Source organism: Neophocaena asiaeorientalis, unplaced genomic scaffold (assembly GCF_003031525.2).
Source record: "Neophocaena asiaeorientalis asiaeorientalis breed wild unplaced genomic scaffold, Neophocaena_asiaeorientalis_V1.1 scaffold340, whole genome shotgun sequence".
NCBI lineage: Eukaryota > Metazoa > Chordata > Mammalia > Artiodactyla > Phocoenidae > Neophocaena > Neophocaena asiaeorientalis.
In genome coordinates this window covers 809,484-829,770 of record NW_020172733.1, presented here as the reverse complement: position 1 = coordinate 829,770, position 20,287 = coordinate 809,484, and the positions used below count along the sequence as shown (strand labels likewise).

General features: G+C 34.4%; 1 protein-coding gene across 1 annotated transcript in view; it reads right to left on the bottom strand.

The window, feature by feature from the left end:
• Positions 1-20,287, bottom strand: part of CNTN1 (contactin 1) — a 257,042-nt gene that overhangs the window by 63,773 nt on the left and 172,982 nt on the right. The window contains exons 17-18 of the mRNA XM_024740425.1: positions 15,383-15,541; positions 4,643-4,792 (exon numbers count right to left, since the gene is read on the bottom strand). Coding sequence (XP_024596193.1) covers positions 4,643-4,792; positions 15,383-15,541 — 309 coding nt within the window. The remainder of the gene's footprint in view (positions 1-4,642; positions 4,793-15,382; positions 15,542-20,287) is intronic.

The window sequence follows — 20,287 nt, the reverse complement described above, 5'->3', positions numbered from 1 at the left end:
CTTCTTGTTCCTCTCTTTTCCTTCTATAAATAATTTTAAGTACCAGTTATAGACACTGTGTTGTGTTAAGCACTAAAGTTAACAATATGAATAAAATCTGATTCTGGTCCTGAAGATGCTAGTGTAGTAAAATTAAATATGTACAACTGGTTTTAATTCAATGTGTTAAATATCCTCAATGTGTTAAAAATCCCTGGTAGAAGTTTGCTGGATGAATGGATGAATGAATAAATGAATAAAAAAGCCCAGCTTATTAAAAGACTCATCTAGAACTTAGAAATGATTTTTACATATCGTACCTAATTGGGTACTCAGGTCAGCACTTTAAAATAAATATACAGAAAAGTAGCATTATTCTTTTTTTATAAAATAGGCAGATGAGTCCCAAAAGTAGTTAGTTAACTAGCCCAGGTCGCACTACTCACATGTAGAGAAGCTGCAACTTTAACTCAGGCCTCCTGATGACTTAAACATCTATACTCTTTGCTTCTTTAAAAAAAAATTTTTTTCTATTACATAACTAGTGACAGCTGTTAACTTTAACATAGCACCTTACTAGCTATAAAACTTGTTCTTAGCACCATCCTCCTCCTTTATCAAACATATCTAAAAAAATAAAAATAAATGACACAGCCGAATAGCTTCATTAGGCATAAAATTAAAGCACTCTACATAATATGAAAGGGCAATCAGCACTTTCATAATCAGTGTTATGTTATTTTTTCTCTTTTCCTTCTTAGTTTGATCTGGCAAATAAATAGCAAAGTTGTCAAAACAAACCTGAATGTACCATTTTAGGATATCGACTTACCAACTGCACCTGCAGAGCTATTAGCTACGGGGGTATGTCTTACAATGACACATCACTTTGAAGGATGCTTCTGTTATCTCTTATTTACAGTCAAAATTAAATGGGTTACAATGATTACAAACACATCTAATTCTTCATTTGGGGCCAACCATTTTATAATGCACTTGTCTGAAACCAAAGAATATACCCAACTGTGCCTGGCAATCTTAAAATTAAGTAATTGGACAGATAAGGGCATATGCCACACTAGATAATGTCCTGTCTTTCAATCAGTATAATGAGGCACAAGAGCAACATTTCCATCAAATGGGAACCAGCCTTTATCCCACATAACATATGCTGGTATCTCTTAGAGAGTTGTTATAATGGTACGTGACGAGAAAAACATCCCCCTGTTTCAGAAAGTATTTTTATTTTTTTGTAAGGATAAAAAATGTAAATGTCCAATTTTATGAATATTCAATTTTTCAAAAACAGGATGAAATGAAAAACAGAAATTAAAGAGAAAGTCTGTTGGATTGTACTGTATTAAATATATTAATTATTCCTTTAAGATGATTAAAATTACATGAAATTATATGATCCTCTTTTATGTTAATAAAAATGGAAATATATTGCCAAAAGCGGTGATCAATATTTTCTTATAAGCATATTAAAGCTTAAAATGAGCATTAATGGCATAATAAAAATTTTATTCAGAAAATATTATGCACTAGACAGCACTAACTTTGCTTTCCTTACATGTTTTTAATCATAAAAAAATTCATAAGATAAATAATTTCCACTTAGAGATGAGAAACCTGAGGCTCAGAGAGGTTAAGTAACATGCCTCTAATCACAGAGTTTTAAATGATGGAACCAGTATTCTACTATAGGATCAGTGTCTCAGAGCTTTAATACTGCATATTGCCCTCCTAGAAAATTATTTAGGAATGAAGCTTTTAGAATTGCAAAGCCCTGAATTTGAATACTAGCTCTGCTTCACATTAACCAAGTGTAATCTTGACTTCTTTGTCTGTAAAATTAGGATAAATAATACCAGTTGCATAAAGTCATTGTGGGAATTAAGTGGAGCAATGCAAGTAGAGAATTTAGCACTCTGTGATAACATACAGCAAATGCATAAATGATAGTAGCCATAAAACTTGATTAATAAAGGATCCAAAAATATTTTCTTATGAAAGATTAACAAATGTATTAGAGGTTATAGGATTTATTTTTTCACAACTGAAAGGAAGGCATCATCTTATTATATCACGATTGGACCAAATCTTGCATTGTGAGTAAGACCGTTATCACTTCACTTTTGTGTCTGAAGGCCTTTAAGAGAAGTTATTTTCCAAGTACACTAGAGAGAGAATTAATTCCTTAACAAAATACCATTTGAGCAAACATGTTAGAGGTCATGCTTAATGAAGGTGATGCCAAAAGTTGTTAGTTGAAAGTAGCAACCTTACCAAAATTTTAGGTTTAATATCACTAAAACAATTTTTTCCCAGCATTTCTGAAGATAAGAAGACATTAAGGTTGGAAAGTCTTCAGAGTTACATACAAACTACAGGTAGCAAGCACATCAAAAAGTATTCTTATCTTCTAAATATGATACTAAATATAAATTATATTTATAGATTCACAGATGAAAGAATCAGATTGAATCTTTCTTTCTGAAACATGTTTTGCTGTTGCTGTTCTTAAAAACATTTAATTTAATCAAATATACACTGAGATTAAAAAAAAATCCAAGTTCTTATAATTCTGTCCAGACAATCAACCGAAGTATACTAAAGCAATCATTTTTGAAATAAATAATACATAATTTTTTGGTAACAGAGTTTCTACAATTTTTTGGTAACAGCGGGGAGGGTCTACTCCTATCATCAATGCCAGAGAAAGTATCTTCCCTCCCCATGAACAATGTTGTTTTTGGATCAGAATTAATTCATATTGTGCTAGTCAACAGATCACAGAAAATTAACCAAGCTCAATGAGATAAAAAAAGACCTATATCTGAGATAAGCATGTTATAATTTTTAACTGAAATAAGTTTGCTTAGACCAACTTAATCATTGGATATTTTTGCAATTTTATTTTGAAAATGAACACTTGTTATATCAAAGCAAGTGCATGATCTCTCAGCATGAATTATGTGGTTGAAACCACCAGTCAGATAATGTGCCAGTTCCTTTTTATTTTTGTTTTTCAAGAAAGGGCAACTGTGTTCAGTCCATCACACAGAAACTTCTATTACAAACATAGGAGGCTCTAGGGAATAATCAAAACCAAACAAACACAAGGATCCTGGCTATGCAGTATCTGTGTTCTCTAAAGCTGCAACATATATTACCTCCGTATCCTAATGAGATTTCTGCAAGGCAGAGAAAAAGGAACAATTGTGTTCATTTCACAGGTGGATATACTAAAACAAAAAACGGTGTTTAAGTCATATCTAGCTCTGTAACTTAGAATGAAATATGAGCTTCTACTAGAACGCAAAAATAAAGGTTCATATAAATGGCTGTGTGTTTAGGAGTCCTGCTTGAGAAAACACCTTTAAGAGAGAAAGTTGAATGTATCAGGTCTGTGCTTGAATTCTGAATCTTGCAAGTAGTTATATTAACCTAGGTAAACTGTTCAGTGTTTCTGAGTCTACTGCCTATTAATGAGCATTGGATTGTAATACCTACCTCAAAATATTATTGTGAGGATTAAGTGAAATGTATCTGAAAATGCTCAGCACAGATCAGTATTTTAGTGTTTCTGTTCTTCCTTTATTACAGAATCATCAGTTTTATCTGATAAATTACATGAAATTACATGAAACTTTAAGAGATAACTTATTGATGACAGTCTCTGTGAATAACTTGGCTTTAAAAACTAAAGACAGCACAATTCATAATTCTATTTAGAAGTTAGGCCAAGGAATTGATGTAGCCAGAAATGTGGATAAGTGATATTAAGATATCACAGCAGAATTTTAATGGCATTCTGTCATCCATTTAAAATATTTTCCCCCAAATAAAGCACTGAAGTTTGGCAAGGCGCAGTAAAAATAAACTCAGAGAGTCTACAAAACATTTTCTTTTTCATAGACAGGGAATAATAAAGAAGAGTTATTATTAGAATCAGAACAATATTTTTGCCTAGAAATTCAAGGGAGAAGGAAAACAGAGTGGGGTATTTCTTGTATAAAAGGCTATTAAAATGGAGTTGGTATTTAGCATAAAAATGTGAACCTAAATTGGAAGAATAGCCATGGTTGAGCTGTGATAAAAGAGCACATTTAGAGTGACATCTAATATTAAAAGAACACATTATAGCTATTTCTGAGATGCTCTGACTCCCCAGGTGGTATAGATCTAAGAGACCCCATCACATTCCCTCCTTGCCAGGCTCACCCTGCTCTCCTGCCCATACCCTCCATCCACGTGGCTGTTCGGTTACCCATGTCTTTGAGAGAGAAAACAAATTGTGAGCCTTCTAAATCATGGAATCTGCTTAACCATGACTCTGCCCGGTTAAGATTCATAATTTACATTAAAGTTTATATTCTAAACACCAACTTCATTTAAGTGATGTTCAGTGGATCATATAGTTGCCTCTATTTACCTCTTTTCCATTAATTATGTAAGGATATTCTAAAGCTTTATATTTTCTCTTTTGGTTTTTGACTGTCTTGACACAGAATGCACACACCTGTGTGAGATACATATACACACATTTTTTAGGTAAACTACTTACCTCAGAGCGTTATTTCCAAATACATTCAATTATATGCTAAGGTGTCACTGAATTTATAGACCTTTTAAATTTTAAAAAGTTTCTTCTACATACCAGCACCATCTGTCTTAATTTTGCTTGATGGTATACTGGGCTCTCCTATACCCAATGTATTGGTTGCTAGCACACGAAATTCATATTCCATCCACGGGATTAAATCCACTGCTCTTGCTGCCTCCATATTTCCTTCAATAATCGGAGGATCTAAATAAAATAAATATTAAATAGAGAATATTAGTTGAGTAACATCATTCTTATAATTCTCTCTTTTTATTTTACTGTTTTGAGAAAATGGCACATGTTCCATTGAGTTGAAATAAAAATAAAAAGTAGGAATGACAAAATGTTAAATTCAAGGGAGTGAGAGGAGAGGTCCTTGATAGATAACACGTTAGAAAGAGAGATATGCACATGGATCATTTATTTATTAAGTACAGGGTGGGAGCACTGAGATTCTGCATTTCTAACCGGCTCCCAGCTCTTGCTTCTGCTGCTCGTTCACTGTCTACAACTCGAACAGTGAGGGGCTGTATTCTGAAGACAGAATCTAGGAAGATTTCTTGAGGCAAAGGTACAACTTGTGCAGTTAAAATTTTTATGGACTGCCACTGATGTAGTGTATGGGTAGTGAATGATTTATTACTAGGGTACCTGTATGTTTATACTCTTTTGTAGTTAGCTTTTTAGATTTATACCCAAATCCTTTGGGACACTGATAATAAAGGTTATAATAATTCATTCAGATTTATTAAGTATTTCTCAGAATTGATGCTACTAGATACTAACAGGAAAATTATAACTTAGGGGTAAGATACATTCAAGACTGCTTATTTAGTTGAGGTATGATAAAACATACAACCAAGGCAGGATTATACATTATTTTAAGCTCCCCTAAAATATTCTCACATGTGTTTTTAATAATTAACTTACACATACATATGCATGTAAATACCTGTACATCACTTATTGGAAAATGTGTTCCCTTAGACTTATATATGACTCATTATCTTATTACTCAAGGAATTTTTATCTGGCACTGCAGACCACGAATAAATAGCTTTTTAAGATGTTGTACCCATCATCACAATAAATGTTAAGCATCCCAGTGCCCAGTTTCTACTTTTAGACAAATTCCTAATGGCTCAGACTATCCCATGCCTCACACTGTCACGTGTGGCATAACTCTCCTAGACACTAGTTTTACCATCCAGTCTTTTATTTTGTTAAAAATTTGTTTTATATATTTGACATATATTTTTGACTTTCTGATTAAAAGTTTGGCTTTCCTTCTCCTCTGTTTTAATTCTGCCTCTTTATCTCCTGTTTTCTCTACCTCTTCCTCACACCAAATTGGGATTTGTTTGTCTTACTTCGTGTACATAGGAAGTTATTTTAGGTAATTGGAAGAGGGAAGATGAATTTTTGATTTGCAAAGGACTCTTCATGGAGAAAAGGAAAACACAGAGCTGGTTGCTATGACACTGGGTAGAGTGGCCTCCTTCTTCACTAGATGCCTTGTTATGATTTTGAGCCTCCTATAGAAGGAGCCATTGTAGTGGGTTGAATGGTGACTCCCCCCACACAAGAGATATGTCTGTGTTCAAATCACCAGAACCTATGAATGTGAGCTTATTTGGAAAAAGGGTCTTGTAGACCATTTTAATTTTAAGACAAATTAAGTTAAGAATCTTTGGATAAAATATCCTGGATTATCTAGATGGGCCCTAACTCCAGTGACAAGTGTCCTTATAAAAGAAACACAGCAAAGAGACATATAGAAGAGTGAAATGTGACCACAAAGGCAGAAATTGAAGTGATGCAGCCACAAGCCAAGGAGTATTTGGAGCCTCTGGAAGCTAGAAGAGGCAAGGAATGGGTTGTTCCCTGAGATCCTTGGAGAAGGTGCAGCCCTTTCAACACCTTAGTTTTGTACTTCTGTTGTTTCAAACCATCAGATCTGTGGTAATGTGTTATGACAGACATAGGGAATTAATACAGAGGTTTAGAGGCTGAAGCTGATGGAAATATTTGTGAGTTTGTGAGTCCGGGGTTTCCAAGTAAAAAAGTATAATAGAAGGGTCAAGGAGGCAGTCTAATCCTCTCTCCTGCTTCTTATGCTGCAAAACCCCAGCACCATTTAAATGCTTGAAGAATGGAAATACGGGAACCATTCTAAAGGGTCCCTCTTGACAAGAGCATGGTGTTCTCACGATGGTAAAGGCTACCCTGGGGCTTTTTCCAAGCAGCTGGGCAGTCAACAAGTAGAGGCAGGTGAAGGCTGTATCAGACAGGAAGAGCCAGATGGATATGCAGTGAAAACTAGAGCTGACAGACTGATTCTGAGCATGTATGAGGATCCAGTATGAAAATATCTCCAAACAAATGGAAGATCAGGAATATGTTCAAAGGGTAGAAATTCATACTTTACTACAGAAAACATTTGGAAGAATGGAGAGAGATAAAGAAAGAAAAGTCAACTGATGTCATTTTAGGGTAGGTTTTAGATTCCAGATGAGGAGTAAGGCCTGTGACTAAATGAAGTCTGAGATGAAGAGAGGAAGAAGAATAAGCAGAAAGCCTTGGAGTTACAACCATGAGAAGACAGACCTTAGTGGGAAACCCTTGACCCAGTGATGCAAACAACTTTCAAAAGGGGAAGCTGGAAGTGGATGTTAGGAAGATGGACTTCCAGAATGTACCTTCCAAATGATTAAGGAAAGAATTTGATATCTATAAGTTAATAATATAGTCTACAAGGATAGCTAACAGTTGTGAACACCTCTCTTTTTAGAACAAAACCAATTATGATCATTGTTAATACACACTAACATCAGTACTTATGAGAAGATAAGTATCTAAAACAAATAAGTTTTTGGCATATCTTTATAATACCCCCTCTATAAAACCATTTATATAAGTAATAGGGCTAACTTAGCAAAAAATGACTAAAGCCAATCATTTTATAAAAATGTATTTAGAATTAAAAATGGCTCTGTATATGGCCTGCTTTCCTTTCCCAGAGGGGGACAGGACTTTGGATGCATACCACATCATAAGAACAGGGTTTAAAAGTTTGCTTTCTAACTTTTTTCCAGTCCAATCTTGAGCTCGGTAGCCCATATCACCACTTTACAACTTGAACTTCAAGATCGGCTATGTCCATACCAGGCCACACCTATAATATGTCTCTATGTCTCCCCTTGTTTGTTCCTGGTTATTATTTATGGACATACATATGTTTCTTTTACTTCTTACTCATGTTTGGGAACCACTCAGTGCCTAGAATGTACACCTAGAATGATGTTTTGTAAGTAGAAGTACTTTATAAATATTTGTAAAAAATACAAATAAACTACAAATACAAAAGTTGTGCTTATTTAGAGTCGACAATGTCTTAATGCAAGAAGCACAACCGTGTGTATAACTTTATTGTCTCCTTCAACCCTGAATCAGGCAGGCAACTGGTAGAAGAAAAGAGGGCACTCTGTTACCTTGTCCCACTACAAAATATCCACGCTCTATGGCTCTTATGCCTGTATTTAGCTCATAAATCATCCTGCTCTGTCTAAAGCAGAGGGTAGACCTCATCTCCATCCTCTTAAGCTCTCTCCCACCCTCTTTAACTCTGAGTTGATCCTTTTCAATTTCTCTCCTCCACTGCTACTGTGTTTCACCTCTAGTACCCATTTTTATTTATTTTATTCTGAGCCTTAAATGTCCCTATAAAAGGATTTGTACCTTCTCCAACCCCTTCAGCCCTGGTAGGAACTATTGGATGGATTTTATTTTTCCAAAACCACCCACGTAGATAGGTTGGAAGCAAAGGTCATCTTTGCTTTGGAAAGAGATTCTTGCTCCAAGCCAAATGCACAATAATCAGGAGCAGAGGGACTTTGTGTTCCCTCTCTTCAGCCAAGTTCCTTGCAACCTGTTTGCTATTCCTGGAGTCAGAAAGAGAGGAGAGTACTTGGCAAAATAGAGGCAAGTACCAGGAATCAGGACTGTGGTCTCAAGTTCCTGAGTTTTAACTGGGTCATTTCTGAGTCAGGCCACTTTTTACAGACAATTTCAGTTTTGGAAATCAAATTTTAACTGTATAAAGGCTGTCAGAGGTTTCTTTCTATAAAAAACTAAAATGTTGTATATTAACCTGGTAGCTATTTAAATCTTGGTTTTACTTCTAAGTGTAAATTTCAAGCAAAGGGATACAGAATAAGAGACATACTCCTTACTTTAATATTCAGGTCAAAAGACCCCCTTTAGAAGGTTTTATTTTGATAACCAGCCATAAGCACTAATCTACAGGTCTATTTTCAAATACCTTTAGTCCATAAGGCTCAGAATAAAAAAAATTCTGACTATTCTTTGGAGGAAAAGAGAAGCAAGCCTCATGGGTATCCCAAGGCCAATAGTCACAATTGCCTGGCAACCATGCTTTGTGGTGCTCTGCCTTCAGACCACGACAACTAGTTCCCTGAGCAGCTTCAGAGCTAGGCACAATGACCTCCAGACTAAAAAGCAGATGTTTCAAAAATAACTCCAGGCAATATAATCACACCTGTTCTAGATTTTTGGAAGTTGCCATAGTGAGTTCTGCTATTTCCTCAGGGTTTAAATACAGTTTGAACCCTTAGGATCCTCCATCTAAATCTAAAACCCAAGTATTTGAAACTATTCAGAAAGAATTACTCATTTGGGGATCTAGCTGAAAAAGTTGGTCCATTGTTTCAGAATGAAAATGGACAATTAAAGGCCTCTCTTTGACTCTGACACAACTACTCAGTGTGATGTTAGGGGCTCTAGATCCAACCTGTAGATCATCTGGCAGGACTCAGAGAAGAGCCAGCGGTGTGAAAATGTTCCTTGCAGAGAAAGAGAATCCGATTGTTCTCTGAATTCCCAGAAAATGTGATTCATTGTTTCTTCTCTATGGAAAGTTTGCATGCTGCCTCATAAAAACCCAGAAGTTTATCTTTGAAATAAGAGCAACAAAAGTGAAGCTATGGAAAGGCAAAAAATAAAACAGTAAATTCTAAAATGTAAATGTCCTACAAGGAGCCTAATGCTTTTTCATTTTTTTAACCTATCAATTTGACAAAGATTTAAAAAGTAAATACTAAGTAAAGGTATGGTGGAAGAGACACTTATATACTGTTGATTGGAATAAAACTTATTCCACCTTTCTACAGCGTAATTTTGTAGTAAGCTCATGGGCTTAAGCATGCGTACACTCAATAATTTAACTCACAAATGTCTATTCTGAGGAAATAATCTAAAATTCAGAGGAACATTTATGTGCCACGACGATAATTGCAGAGGATTGGTAACAATTAATTCTAGTCTTCCACAAGACAGAACTTTAAATATAAAGACACTTTTCTTCTCCTTTTTCAAGAACATATCTGAGGTTCTCTCAATTGCTCCTCATAGCACAGTTTCCAGGCCATTTTATATTCTGGCCAACATTCCTTTTCCACACAAACACACACACACACACACACACACACACACACACACCATCACCAACAATATTCTATAATTTTTCCTCTGAAAGTAGCAGCACGGAATCCAACACACATTCTAAACGTGACCTGAGCATCTTGTAGAACCCTAGGAATGTTATCAGGTTTCTGTTGTCCATCCCCAAAAATGTTCCAGAGAAGTAATGCTTACAGTTGATTGTTTTAAAGATCTACAGTCTATTATTCTCATTATTCTAAATTTAATCATTGGAATGCTGAAAGTTGGTATCTTTGAAAAATATTTATTGGACACCTTAACTAATTACCTGCATGAAACTGAATTTAATCCTATATCTTATTTTTTCAGTGGACACCACTGTAAATAAGAACCACGTGATTTTTATTTCTACATTGGTTATAAATTTTTTTTCCACTTCCACTTAGAACACAGTCACAATAACTTTACTGACCAACTAACAGGAAGAACATGCAAGATAATCTACAAAATAATAGTTTTTTTAGAGCCCATTGGAGAGCTGAGTTTGTGAAGAAATCCAATGAAATAAAGTCATCATCAGTAGAGTCATGGGGAGAGGAGGATTTAGTCATAGACGTTCATAAGAAAAAGGCAGTTTAACTTTTCATAGATATTTAAAGATAAAGTGCAGTTTGGCATGGCTATTTTGAATCCCTGGGAGCCCCAAATCAAGGAGAGTCCTTACCTGTTGACTAACTCTTTCTCTGTAGACTTTACCAGATGCATTCAAGAAAGTTCGGAAGCCAGACAAGAGTGCTGAGAGACCACCCTTAAAGGCATAGACACCTCAGATCTGCTCAAATCTAAGAGCACAGCAGGAAAATTGAGACCCTGCATGCACTCTGAGCCTTACACTGGATATAAGTGAGTGCTCACGTGTGGCTGGGTGAGTGGTAAGAGGGTAACAGAGATTTGCCTCCCATCTGAGGAGCAGGTGCTTTGGATCTGTGAAGTCTGAGGGAAGGATAGGAGAACTGAGAAAATTCTCCCCCACTGCCCCAGCACTCTGTGCTTTAGACTGATTATCAGACAACAGCTGTCTGGGGCAGGAGCAGGGGAGGAGCAAGAGCCCTCTCTGATGTCCAAGCTGGAGAAGAAAGCTGAAGTCTGATAGGAAGGCTGGAAAACCTCCAGACATGCAATATGGGGGAAAGGTTGTGATCCTGTACTCAAAACACTTAAAGCCTGTATAGAACTGAATTTAACAGCAAAGCTCAGATCGTCTCAATGACAGATTAGATTGACTCAACCCCTGAAAGAATGACATGAATTTTCCTGGGAAAAAAATATTTACTCAGCCTCTTCTGTTCTTTTACACACAATGTTTGAAAATCAATCAACACACACGCACACACACACACACACACACACACAGTGTCCACAATCTGTGGAACACATCAAACAATCTAACATATATTTCACTAGAGACCAAGAAGCGAGAGTGGGACAGAGGAATATCTAAAGGGATAATGTCTGAGAATTTCCAAGGCTGAAGGAAGATATCACCTCAAAGGTCTAAGATGCCAGTAAACTGCATCTGGATAAATATATTCTCATCAAACTGAAAAGCAAATACAAAGGGAAATCTTGAGAGCAGCTAGAGAATATGGACATATTAAATACAGGAATATAAGGTAAAAAGAATAGTTGACTTCTTGTCAGAAACAATGAAGGCAAAAAGACAAAGACACATTATTAAGTGCTCAAAAAAAGCAGCTTAGAACATATATCCAAAAAATCACTTAAATATTAAAAGAAAACTATTTGTTAGTGTAAAAAAAAGCTGAAGGTCTTTGACTTCAGCAACCTGAAGAGTTAGACATGTTAAAAGAAGTTCCTTACTTAGAAAAATTATAACAGATAGAAATCCAGTTCTACAGAAAGCAATGGAAAACCCAGAAATAGAAAATATATTGGTAAGTATGAAGGGCTTAGAAACAACTTTCAGTAACTGAGAATAGAAAAGAACTTCCATCCAAGATGCCCTTTATCACCAGGGGCATAAAGGGGGGAGAAAAGCTGTCAACCAAGAAAATAAAACTACCTTTTAAAAATGAAAGCAAAATAAAGACATTCCCAGATAAACAGAAACAGAGAATTTGTTGGGAGCAGACCTGACTTACAAGAAATATTTCAAAAAGTTCTTCAGGCTGAAAGCAGTTGACCATTGACAGTAATTTGAAAAAAACATCCAAAAAAAATAAGGAGCACTGGTAAAGGTAATTATGTAATTAGAAAAGTATAAATACATATTTCTTCTTTCTTCTCTTATCTGATTTAAAGGCCATTGTAGAGAATATCTATTTATCTATCTTTATCTATCTACTTATGCATCTACCCATACACATATACATATGTATAAATGTATTTATATGGTGTGTGTATGTAATAAAATTGTGTTGTTTGACTTACAGCATATAGAAATGTAATACATTTGACATAACTTTAAGGAACAGGTAGAAGCAAAGTTGTATTACAGTAAGAAAATAACATAAGATGATAATTCAAATTGATAGAAACAAATGAGGAGGATCAGAAATGTTAGATATTTAATATGTTACTTAATATAACAAACTATAAATATATACTTGTTCTCCTTTCTTCTTTTAGCTTCTTTAAAAGACATTAAAATTATAGAAGGCAATAATTTCAGTAGAAGTTTATTGAATTTGCAACATACATAGGTGTATAATATATATAATATAGATGTATGAATAATAATCCATAGCACAAAAAAGGGGTAGAATGGAATAGTGCTAAGAGTAATGTTTCTATATCTCTCTGATATTGTTGGTAAAAATATGAAGTTTATTGTGATAAATTCCATTATACCAGGTAAGCTCTAGAGTAATCATTAAGTTTTATATTTAGAGAATTTCATTAAATTAGTTGAATTTTTATGCTAGAAAATATTCATTTAATGCAAAAGAAAGCAATAAAGAAGAAATAAAAGGACATAAGCAAATGGAACATTTAGAAAGCAAAAATACAGTGGCAGATATAAATTCAGCTACATCAATGATAATATTAAATATCAATGGATTAAATAATCTAATCAAAAGGCAGAGATTGTCAGACTGGATAAAAAATAAGATCCAACTATATGCTGTCAACAGAAAATATACTTTAGATTCAAATATACAAATAGGTTGGCAATTGTAAAATATATAACATGCAAACAGGTACCATAACAAATTGGAGTGGCTATGCTAATATTAGAAGCATCCTATTTAAATGCAAGTCTTGCCTCCCCATCTCCCTTCTCTGTTGTTTTTCTTTATCACTAATCACCATGTGACTTATTATATATTTTAATTAGTTGTTTATTACCATCTCTCCTACTAGAATGTAAGCTCCTTGAAGGTAGGGTTGTGGCTTTTCTTTTGACTTTTTTTTTCTCTCTGTTTTATTCACTGCTGGTCAACTATGTATCTAGGACAGGTTCAGGCACACAGTGAGAGCTCAATAAATATGTATTTAATGAATGAGCACTATGAGCTCTGATCTAGTTGCTAGGGATAGCACAGTGAATCAAACAAAAGTCTTCCCCCTCATGGAACTTAATTTATAGTGGAAAAAAATTTTTTAATGGGAAGCATATTTTAATTGAGCCATATGTTAAGCATAATGTGGTAAGCATGGTAAGAACTAATGGAGATGATTGCAATCATTATTCTTTTTTCAAAGCCAAACCAAATTTTAACCATATGTTTATTTCATTTGCTCTCTAGTATCTATAATTAATTAAATTTGGCTAGATATAAATTATCATCTATTGTTTTATCATTATCATCCATTTTCATTCTATTTAGAGAAGTAGAAACTGCCCATGCTTTATGTTTATCAAATATCTAAATGGTTTTTAAAATTGTTTTTCAAAAGGTCTGATTTTGCCAAGTATATTTATAGATAATTCTTACACTCACAAGCATAATGTAATAGAAATGTTTCACTTGTTTCTAATTCTTCTGAACTTCATACACTTATGTGGAGAATTACTTAATGCTAAAATATATCCTAAACCCTTGTAACAGATTTCAAGTTTATATTTCATTTATTTCCCATGATAGGAAGAAATTATAAAAAAAAAAAAAAAAGGTAAATCTAAATGAAAACTTCTCAGGGAGCAATACAAATAAATTCTGTTATGTTAAGATTAAAGTGAGCAGGTTTAAGATATGATACGGTTAATTCTTTTTCATTTTTTAAAAAAGAGGAACATTCTATTCACTTTTGTCTTTTTTTTCTCCCCTCTGGTGACAACTGAGAACATATTTCTATGCCTCTTCTTTATGCATGTGAAAGAAATTCTGACAACTGCAAGTTTGGTTAAAAATATTGTCAACAATGACAAAGATAAACAGGTTATTTTATCAAAATAATCCTCTATCTTCCTTCATGTTCTATGAGAAAATACACTGATGTGTGATATTTAAAGACTAGTGATGACAAATGGCAATGGTAATAACTTATACACAAGAAAAAGTACCCACTTGCTCTTAATTAGTTTTTGTCTGTTAGAAAATCTTAATATGAGAGAAAAAAAAATGTTGAGGTACTAGACTTCTTTAAAAACCTGTTTTGAGGAAATTCAAGCCAGATAAGAACATATTCAGAAAGTAAAAAGTTATGGTAGTAAGATTTAGGTGCTTAATCTTTATGATTAATTGTGCCTTTTTTTAGAATGCAGAACTATAGTGCCTATATAATTGGATAAAAAGGGTCATAAATAATAAGTTACAGATGCCATTTGCCAAATCTACCTTCCTTATAATTTTTTCCTAGTACATTTTAGACTTAACATGTAGCTCAAATAAGAAACCCAGGAGACCTCTCTTTGCTTCCCCGTTATAGATTTAGACATGCTGCTTCTTCCCCTATAGCTTTAAAACATTTAGTTCGCTGTGGTTTTCTTTACTACTAAAACATTGGGATTGTTTGTTTTAAGAAAATTTTCAGGGTCGATGATAAAATTATTAAAACATCCAGGTTTTTTTTGTTTGTTTTTGATGAAAGAATTCATCTCAAGGGCTTCCCTGGTGGCGCAGTGGTTGAGAGTCCGCCTGCCGATGCAGGGGACACAGGTTCGTGCCCGGTCCGGGAAGATCCCACATGGCACGGAGCGGCTGGGCCTGTGAGCCATGGCTGCTGAGCCTGCACGTCCGGAGCCTGTGCTCCGCAACGGAAGAGGCCACAACAGTGAGAGGCCCACGTAACGCAAAGAAAAAAAAACAAAAACAAAAAAAACAATTCATCTCAAAATATGAACAGATTAATCAAACAAAAAAAACTCACCTGTCTTTGCATCTTTCCAGTCATCTGAAAGAATAGTCTTGGTCTGGATAGTGTATTTAGATATAGGACTATGATTGTCTGAACCACGGCTCCAAGTAAGTCCCACAGAAGTGGCCCTAATGTCTTCTATTCGCAGACCACCTGGAGGGCCTGGAGGGCCTGAAATGAAAATTTGGGTAATGAATCAATGAATCCCAGCTAGTGAATTAAGTACACATTATTAGAATACAAAAATGCCCTCTTTGCAATTAATCTAAAGAACATATACACGATGAAATCAGTGGTGTCATAGTCCATTTAAACATAAACTATAAGAAACAGTAATAATGGTGTTTATGGTTTTTACTAAATGCTTTTGTGATGTCTCTTTTTATGAAAGGAGATAAATTCTGTCCTTTAAAAATGGCATTATTATTATAACAAGCATATGATACTCCTTGACTCATAAAATGCATTTGGCATCAAATGAACCTGACATAACAGATTGTAGCATAGCAGTAGTTAATGGATGTTTGCTGAATACATGGATCAGAGCTGACAGCACAGTCCAGATATGAGGGTAGTCAGTCATATGTTTCATTCTGTCTACCCAAAAGGAGGCAGGACATATAACTCTAAATGTTATAGATAATTTATGTTACTTGGAGTAGAAATTTCTGAGAATGCTTGTATGTATCATTTTGGATAATACATTTCATGTTAGTTAAACTAATAGAAATAAATAATATTAAAAGAAATATTTCTATTTATATAAAATGTAGAAAACAACTGTCAATTCAGATATACGAGGAATTACCTGAAAACATCAAATAATATACTGAAGAGTCTTAGGCCAGAAGAATTATTACTGCAGAACATAAAACAATGTTAAAAATAGGCTTTCAGAGATGCTTTGTAATTCAGTATTAATATTCTTCTCTAAACTGAGAACACTGTTCTGGGTGGTAGAGATGACAAGATAAATGAGACATAACTTTTAGGTTTTGAACAGCACTTTGTCTTGAAAAGGGTGAATTGGCCCGGTAAATAAATAACAGTAATAGACAGTAGTGAATGCCAGGATTATGGCATACATGGTATACAAGATACTTATACTTTGCATCATGATTTCTTCTTTGTAAAAATGTAACAAAAAGTCCTTTAGGTGGTAATGTGGCATCTATCACTTACAATGCTAAAGAAGGCTCTCAGTTGCCAGAGAACTCCTAGCATAGACATTTCAGTGACATCACTTGTTTTCTTTGCACCAGAAAGGAGGCCATCCCCAACTGAATTAGGCATAGTGAATATAATAATCAACAACTTTTTAAAGTGGCAACTTTTTTTGTTGAAAAAGTATTAAATAAAACAAAGTTTTAATCTTTTAGCTGAAAATAAGTGCCTTCCTATTTAAATGTCAGATCAGATGCTTTGTCTACTTGGCCTTTTTTCTCCACATGGGCTTTGGTCTTTGCAAAGGTATAGAGAACACCACAAACCTTCACCAATTTCCTTGCAGTTGGTCCCAAGGAGGAAAACATATGTGTAGATCAACAAAACTGCATTACTACTAATATTAAAATAACACAGGACACAGCCTATTGATGGTAGTAAATTTTATTTAGAATTATATAACAAATTAATAAAGGTAAATAAATTTTTGTAAATGTATAATCTGTAATAGTATTCTTATACTTCCTGATGTTAATTAAAAGTAATAGTAATACACCATCCACAATTAATGAAAATAGCCACATAAATTATATAAAACACATTTGATATTCAGAAAGAACACATTGTATTTTTCATATGTAAAAAACACATTGAAATACAATGCACATTCTTGATCAGAACCACCAAGTTCCTTATTTCACATGAAGTATCATCCCAAGTCAATTACTGAGTGGAATATTTCAGAGTATTAAAATTAAAAATTAGAAATGAAAAATAAAACTTTTAAAAGGAAGAGAAAGTCTTATAGTGAAGGCATTCAGACACTTTTTCTGAGCATAAAGTTATGGCATTCAGAAAATGTTAAAGGGAATTTAAGGCAAAATTGCCATAGGTTAGTCTTTTACCATTAAAGTAAAAATCATTTCCCTACTATTATTCTGTGAAGTTCTTTGATGGCAAATGAATGACCTTCGCAAAGTCAGATTAAAGTCACATACTATTAGTGTATTTGTTGGGACATTATATGCATGATAATTTCTCCAGTCACCCATTCACTGAAGAACAATATTGTTGAGCAAAAGACTGTAATTATACTTATGCATTTTTTTCTCTGATACATGCCTGGCCTATAGTGAGTTCTTAGTAAATATTTGGTGAAGACATAAATAAATTTATCACATTGACCTTCAGACAGTTCTGCATAACAGTCATTCACAATACAATCTGTATTGAAATACTGTATCATCATAAGAAAGTGAAATTGAGAAAACAAATGGAAAGGAGTTGGTTGATATTCCCAAAACCACTGTGTGGCAATATTATTTGGTAATGGCTCACTTTGATATAAAGTAGATTTTTCCATCTAGTAATTAAATACAAATATCCCCCAGAAAATACCTGAGAGAAAATATACTATTAAAGAGCAGAGATTTTAGAGTTAAAAAAGGCTTGACTTTAAATCCAGTTCCTTGATCTATCTTGGGAAAGTTTCTCAAATTTACTCAACTTTCATTTTCTCATCTATAAAATAGGAGTAATAAAAATTGACCAGATAGGATTGTTGTTAGGATTGAAATAAAACCTTTAAAGAATGTAGTGTTAGGCTTGGTCCACAGGAAGTCCTTAGTAACTTTTAGCTATTAATGTCATTATTGTTACACCTGTAAGAGCTTTCTGGGCATCTGAATTATAGGACAGGAGTAATACTTGTTAATAATTAACAGGGATTTGTTTACCTGATTGTTCATTTATCACTTGTTTCCACTCAAAAGTAAGGTGTTTCTAGTAAATTTGATGGAGGTAAGGAATGGCTGGGGATGTGAAGGCCCTCTAATGTATACTAAGGAATCAAGATGCAGAAAAAATAGAGTGGTTCTATGGAGACAAACTGGGCCAGCCCTGCACTGTCTCCCAGAAGGAAGGTTTTCTAAGCAGTGTAGCTGATGTTACTTGTTCAGATTTTCTGTTCAGAATGGAGAAAAAAGTGTTGTGGTAGAAAATGAAATAATGCAGCCACTAGTTCTTCAGCACAAAGGCAGGCATTTAGGAACTGGCAGTCCTTCTGATTCTTTCTTCAGTGACAAAAAAGCAATACATAATTCTGACTCAGAGTCTGTTTGTTTCTTTTTTAAGCTCTCATCACTGTGCAAACACTTTCAAGAAATCTTTAAGGAAAGAATTGAAGCTAGGGAAAATGTAAGTGAATAGACAGCTAGATACAGGTTATTTCACTATTACTCTATCGGTATACCTTTCCAGTTTCTTAGGTGTCCTCAGGCAGATAGCTAATGATTGCTAAGAACTTTATATATACCAAATTTAAACTATCATGAAACAGAGAAATTGGTCAGAGGAAAAGGACCTTTGGAATTTGACCTGTATTTCAAATGCATAAGTATATCAAATGACAAATTATTTTATTCTTCCATTTTTTTCTGTCTTTTGTTTTCATCATTAATGATCCATAGTGGGAATAAAAAAAGAAGGAACTGGAATATTTCTCTGACTAGCCCTGCAAAGGCTTTTCATCAGTTCTTCTCACTATTAGTAAATACTAAGGGAGTTGGAAAGAGAAGAAAATGAGAAAAAGAGAAAAAGAGATAGGAAGGAGGGGATAAAAAGTTATTCCAAGTATGCTTTTTGGTTTTAGTTTTTATGAATATGGTTTTATCTATACTACTTGCATACTCCCCATGCCCTGGAGTTCTGAAATTCATTTTATTAAGCTTATGTATCATGTCCATAAAACAGTGCTGCTATTTTTGTTTTCCGATTCTTCCAAATGCTGACAGATGTCGTTAAGTGTGGACATCACTAACTGTATTAGGTCTGTCCAGCTGACTAAATTCCTCCTTTATAAATTAACAGTACAGACTTCAATGTTGATTCTTTGCATCTTCTTTTCCTTTTCAATATCGCAGTGTTCAACCACTACCTTTCTGTACTTCTTCAGGTAGAGGCTGCCACTATGGGCTGTTCTTCCTTCTTTATTTGCATTACCCTCTATCTTTCAATTCTTGTTTTTCACCATTATAACCTTTCTCTCTGGCTTTAAATATCTCTCTCAGAGATTACTGACTGAGAAAGCTCCAAAAAACCTCACCTATGGGGGATAATTAGTAGTCTATCAAGATCCTTGTTAGTGTTATGTTTCTACATTGTGAGTTCTTCAAAATCAGGCAAAAGGAGTCTATAATTACTGAGGCTTTTTTCTGTCACATTTTCTTTACATAGTGGAGGCTTTGGAAATAGCCAGAATGGACCTTTATCATCTGTGGTTCAATGCAGTTTCACTGGCCACATCCATATTCTCTTTTCCTAAATTTTTCTAGGTTCTCAATGTTTTTACTATTAAATCACTGACTACAGGCAAATACTGAAAACATTTGGCTATGTAATGTAGGTCACACACACTTTAGAGATCACTGAAGCCAATACCTGTACATTTTACAAAAGGTTGCTGCAGTTCAGAAAGGTTATTGCCAGAATGAAACAGTTGGTCTGTGACAGTACAGAAAAAGACAAGAGACTGAGTTTCCTGGTACAACCCAGGCAAGGCAAGAAGAAGCCCGTTTGAAATTCAAATCATGCAGCCCAAACATGTCTGTCCACAAAAAGCCTGCAGAGAACTACCTGACAACTAGCACATTTATACTGTGCTTCTCTTGGATTTGCCTGCATTTTAAAAAAAGTATGAACTCATAAGAGCATAAAGTGTTAGTGAATCCAAAAAAGGAAATTTATATTGTCTAT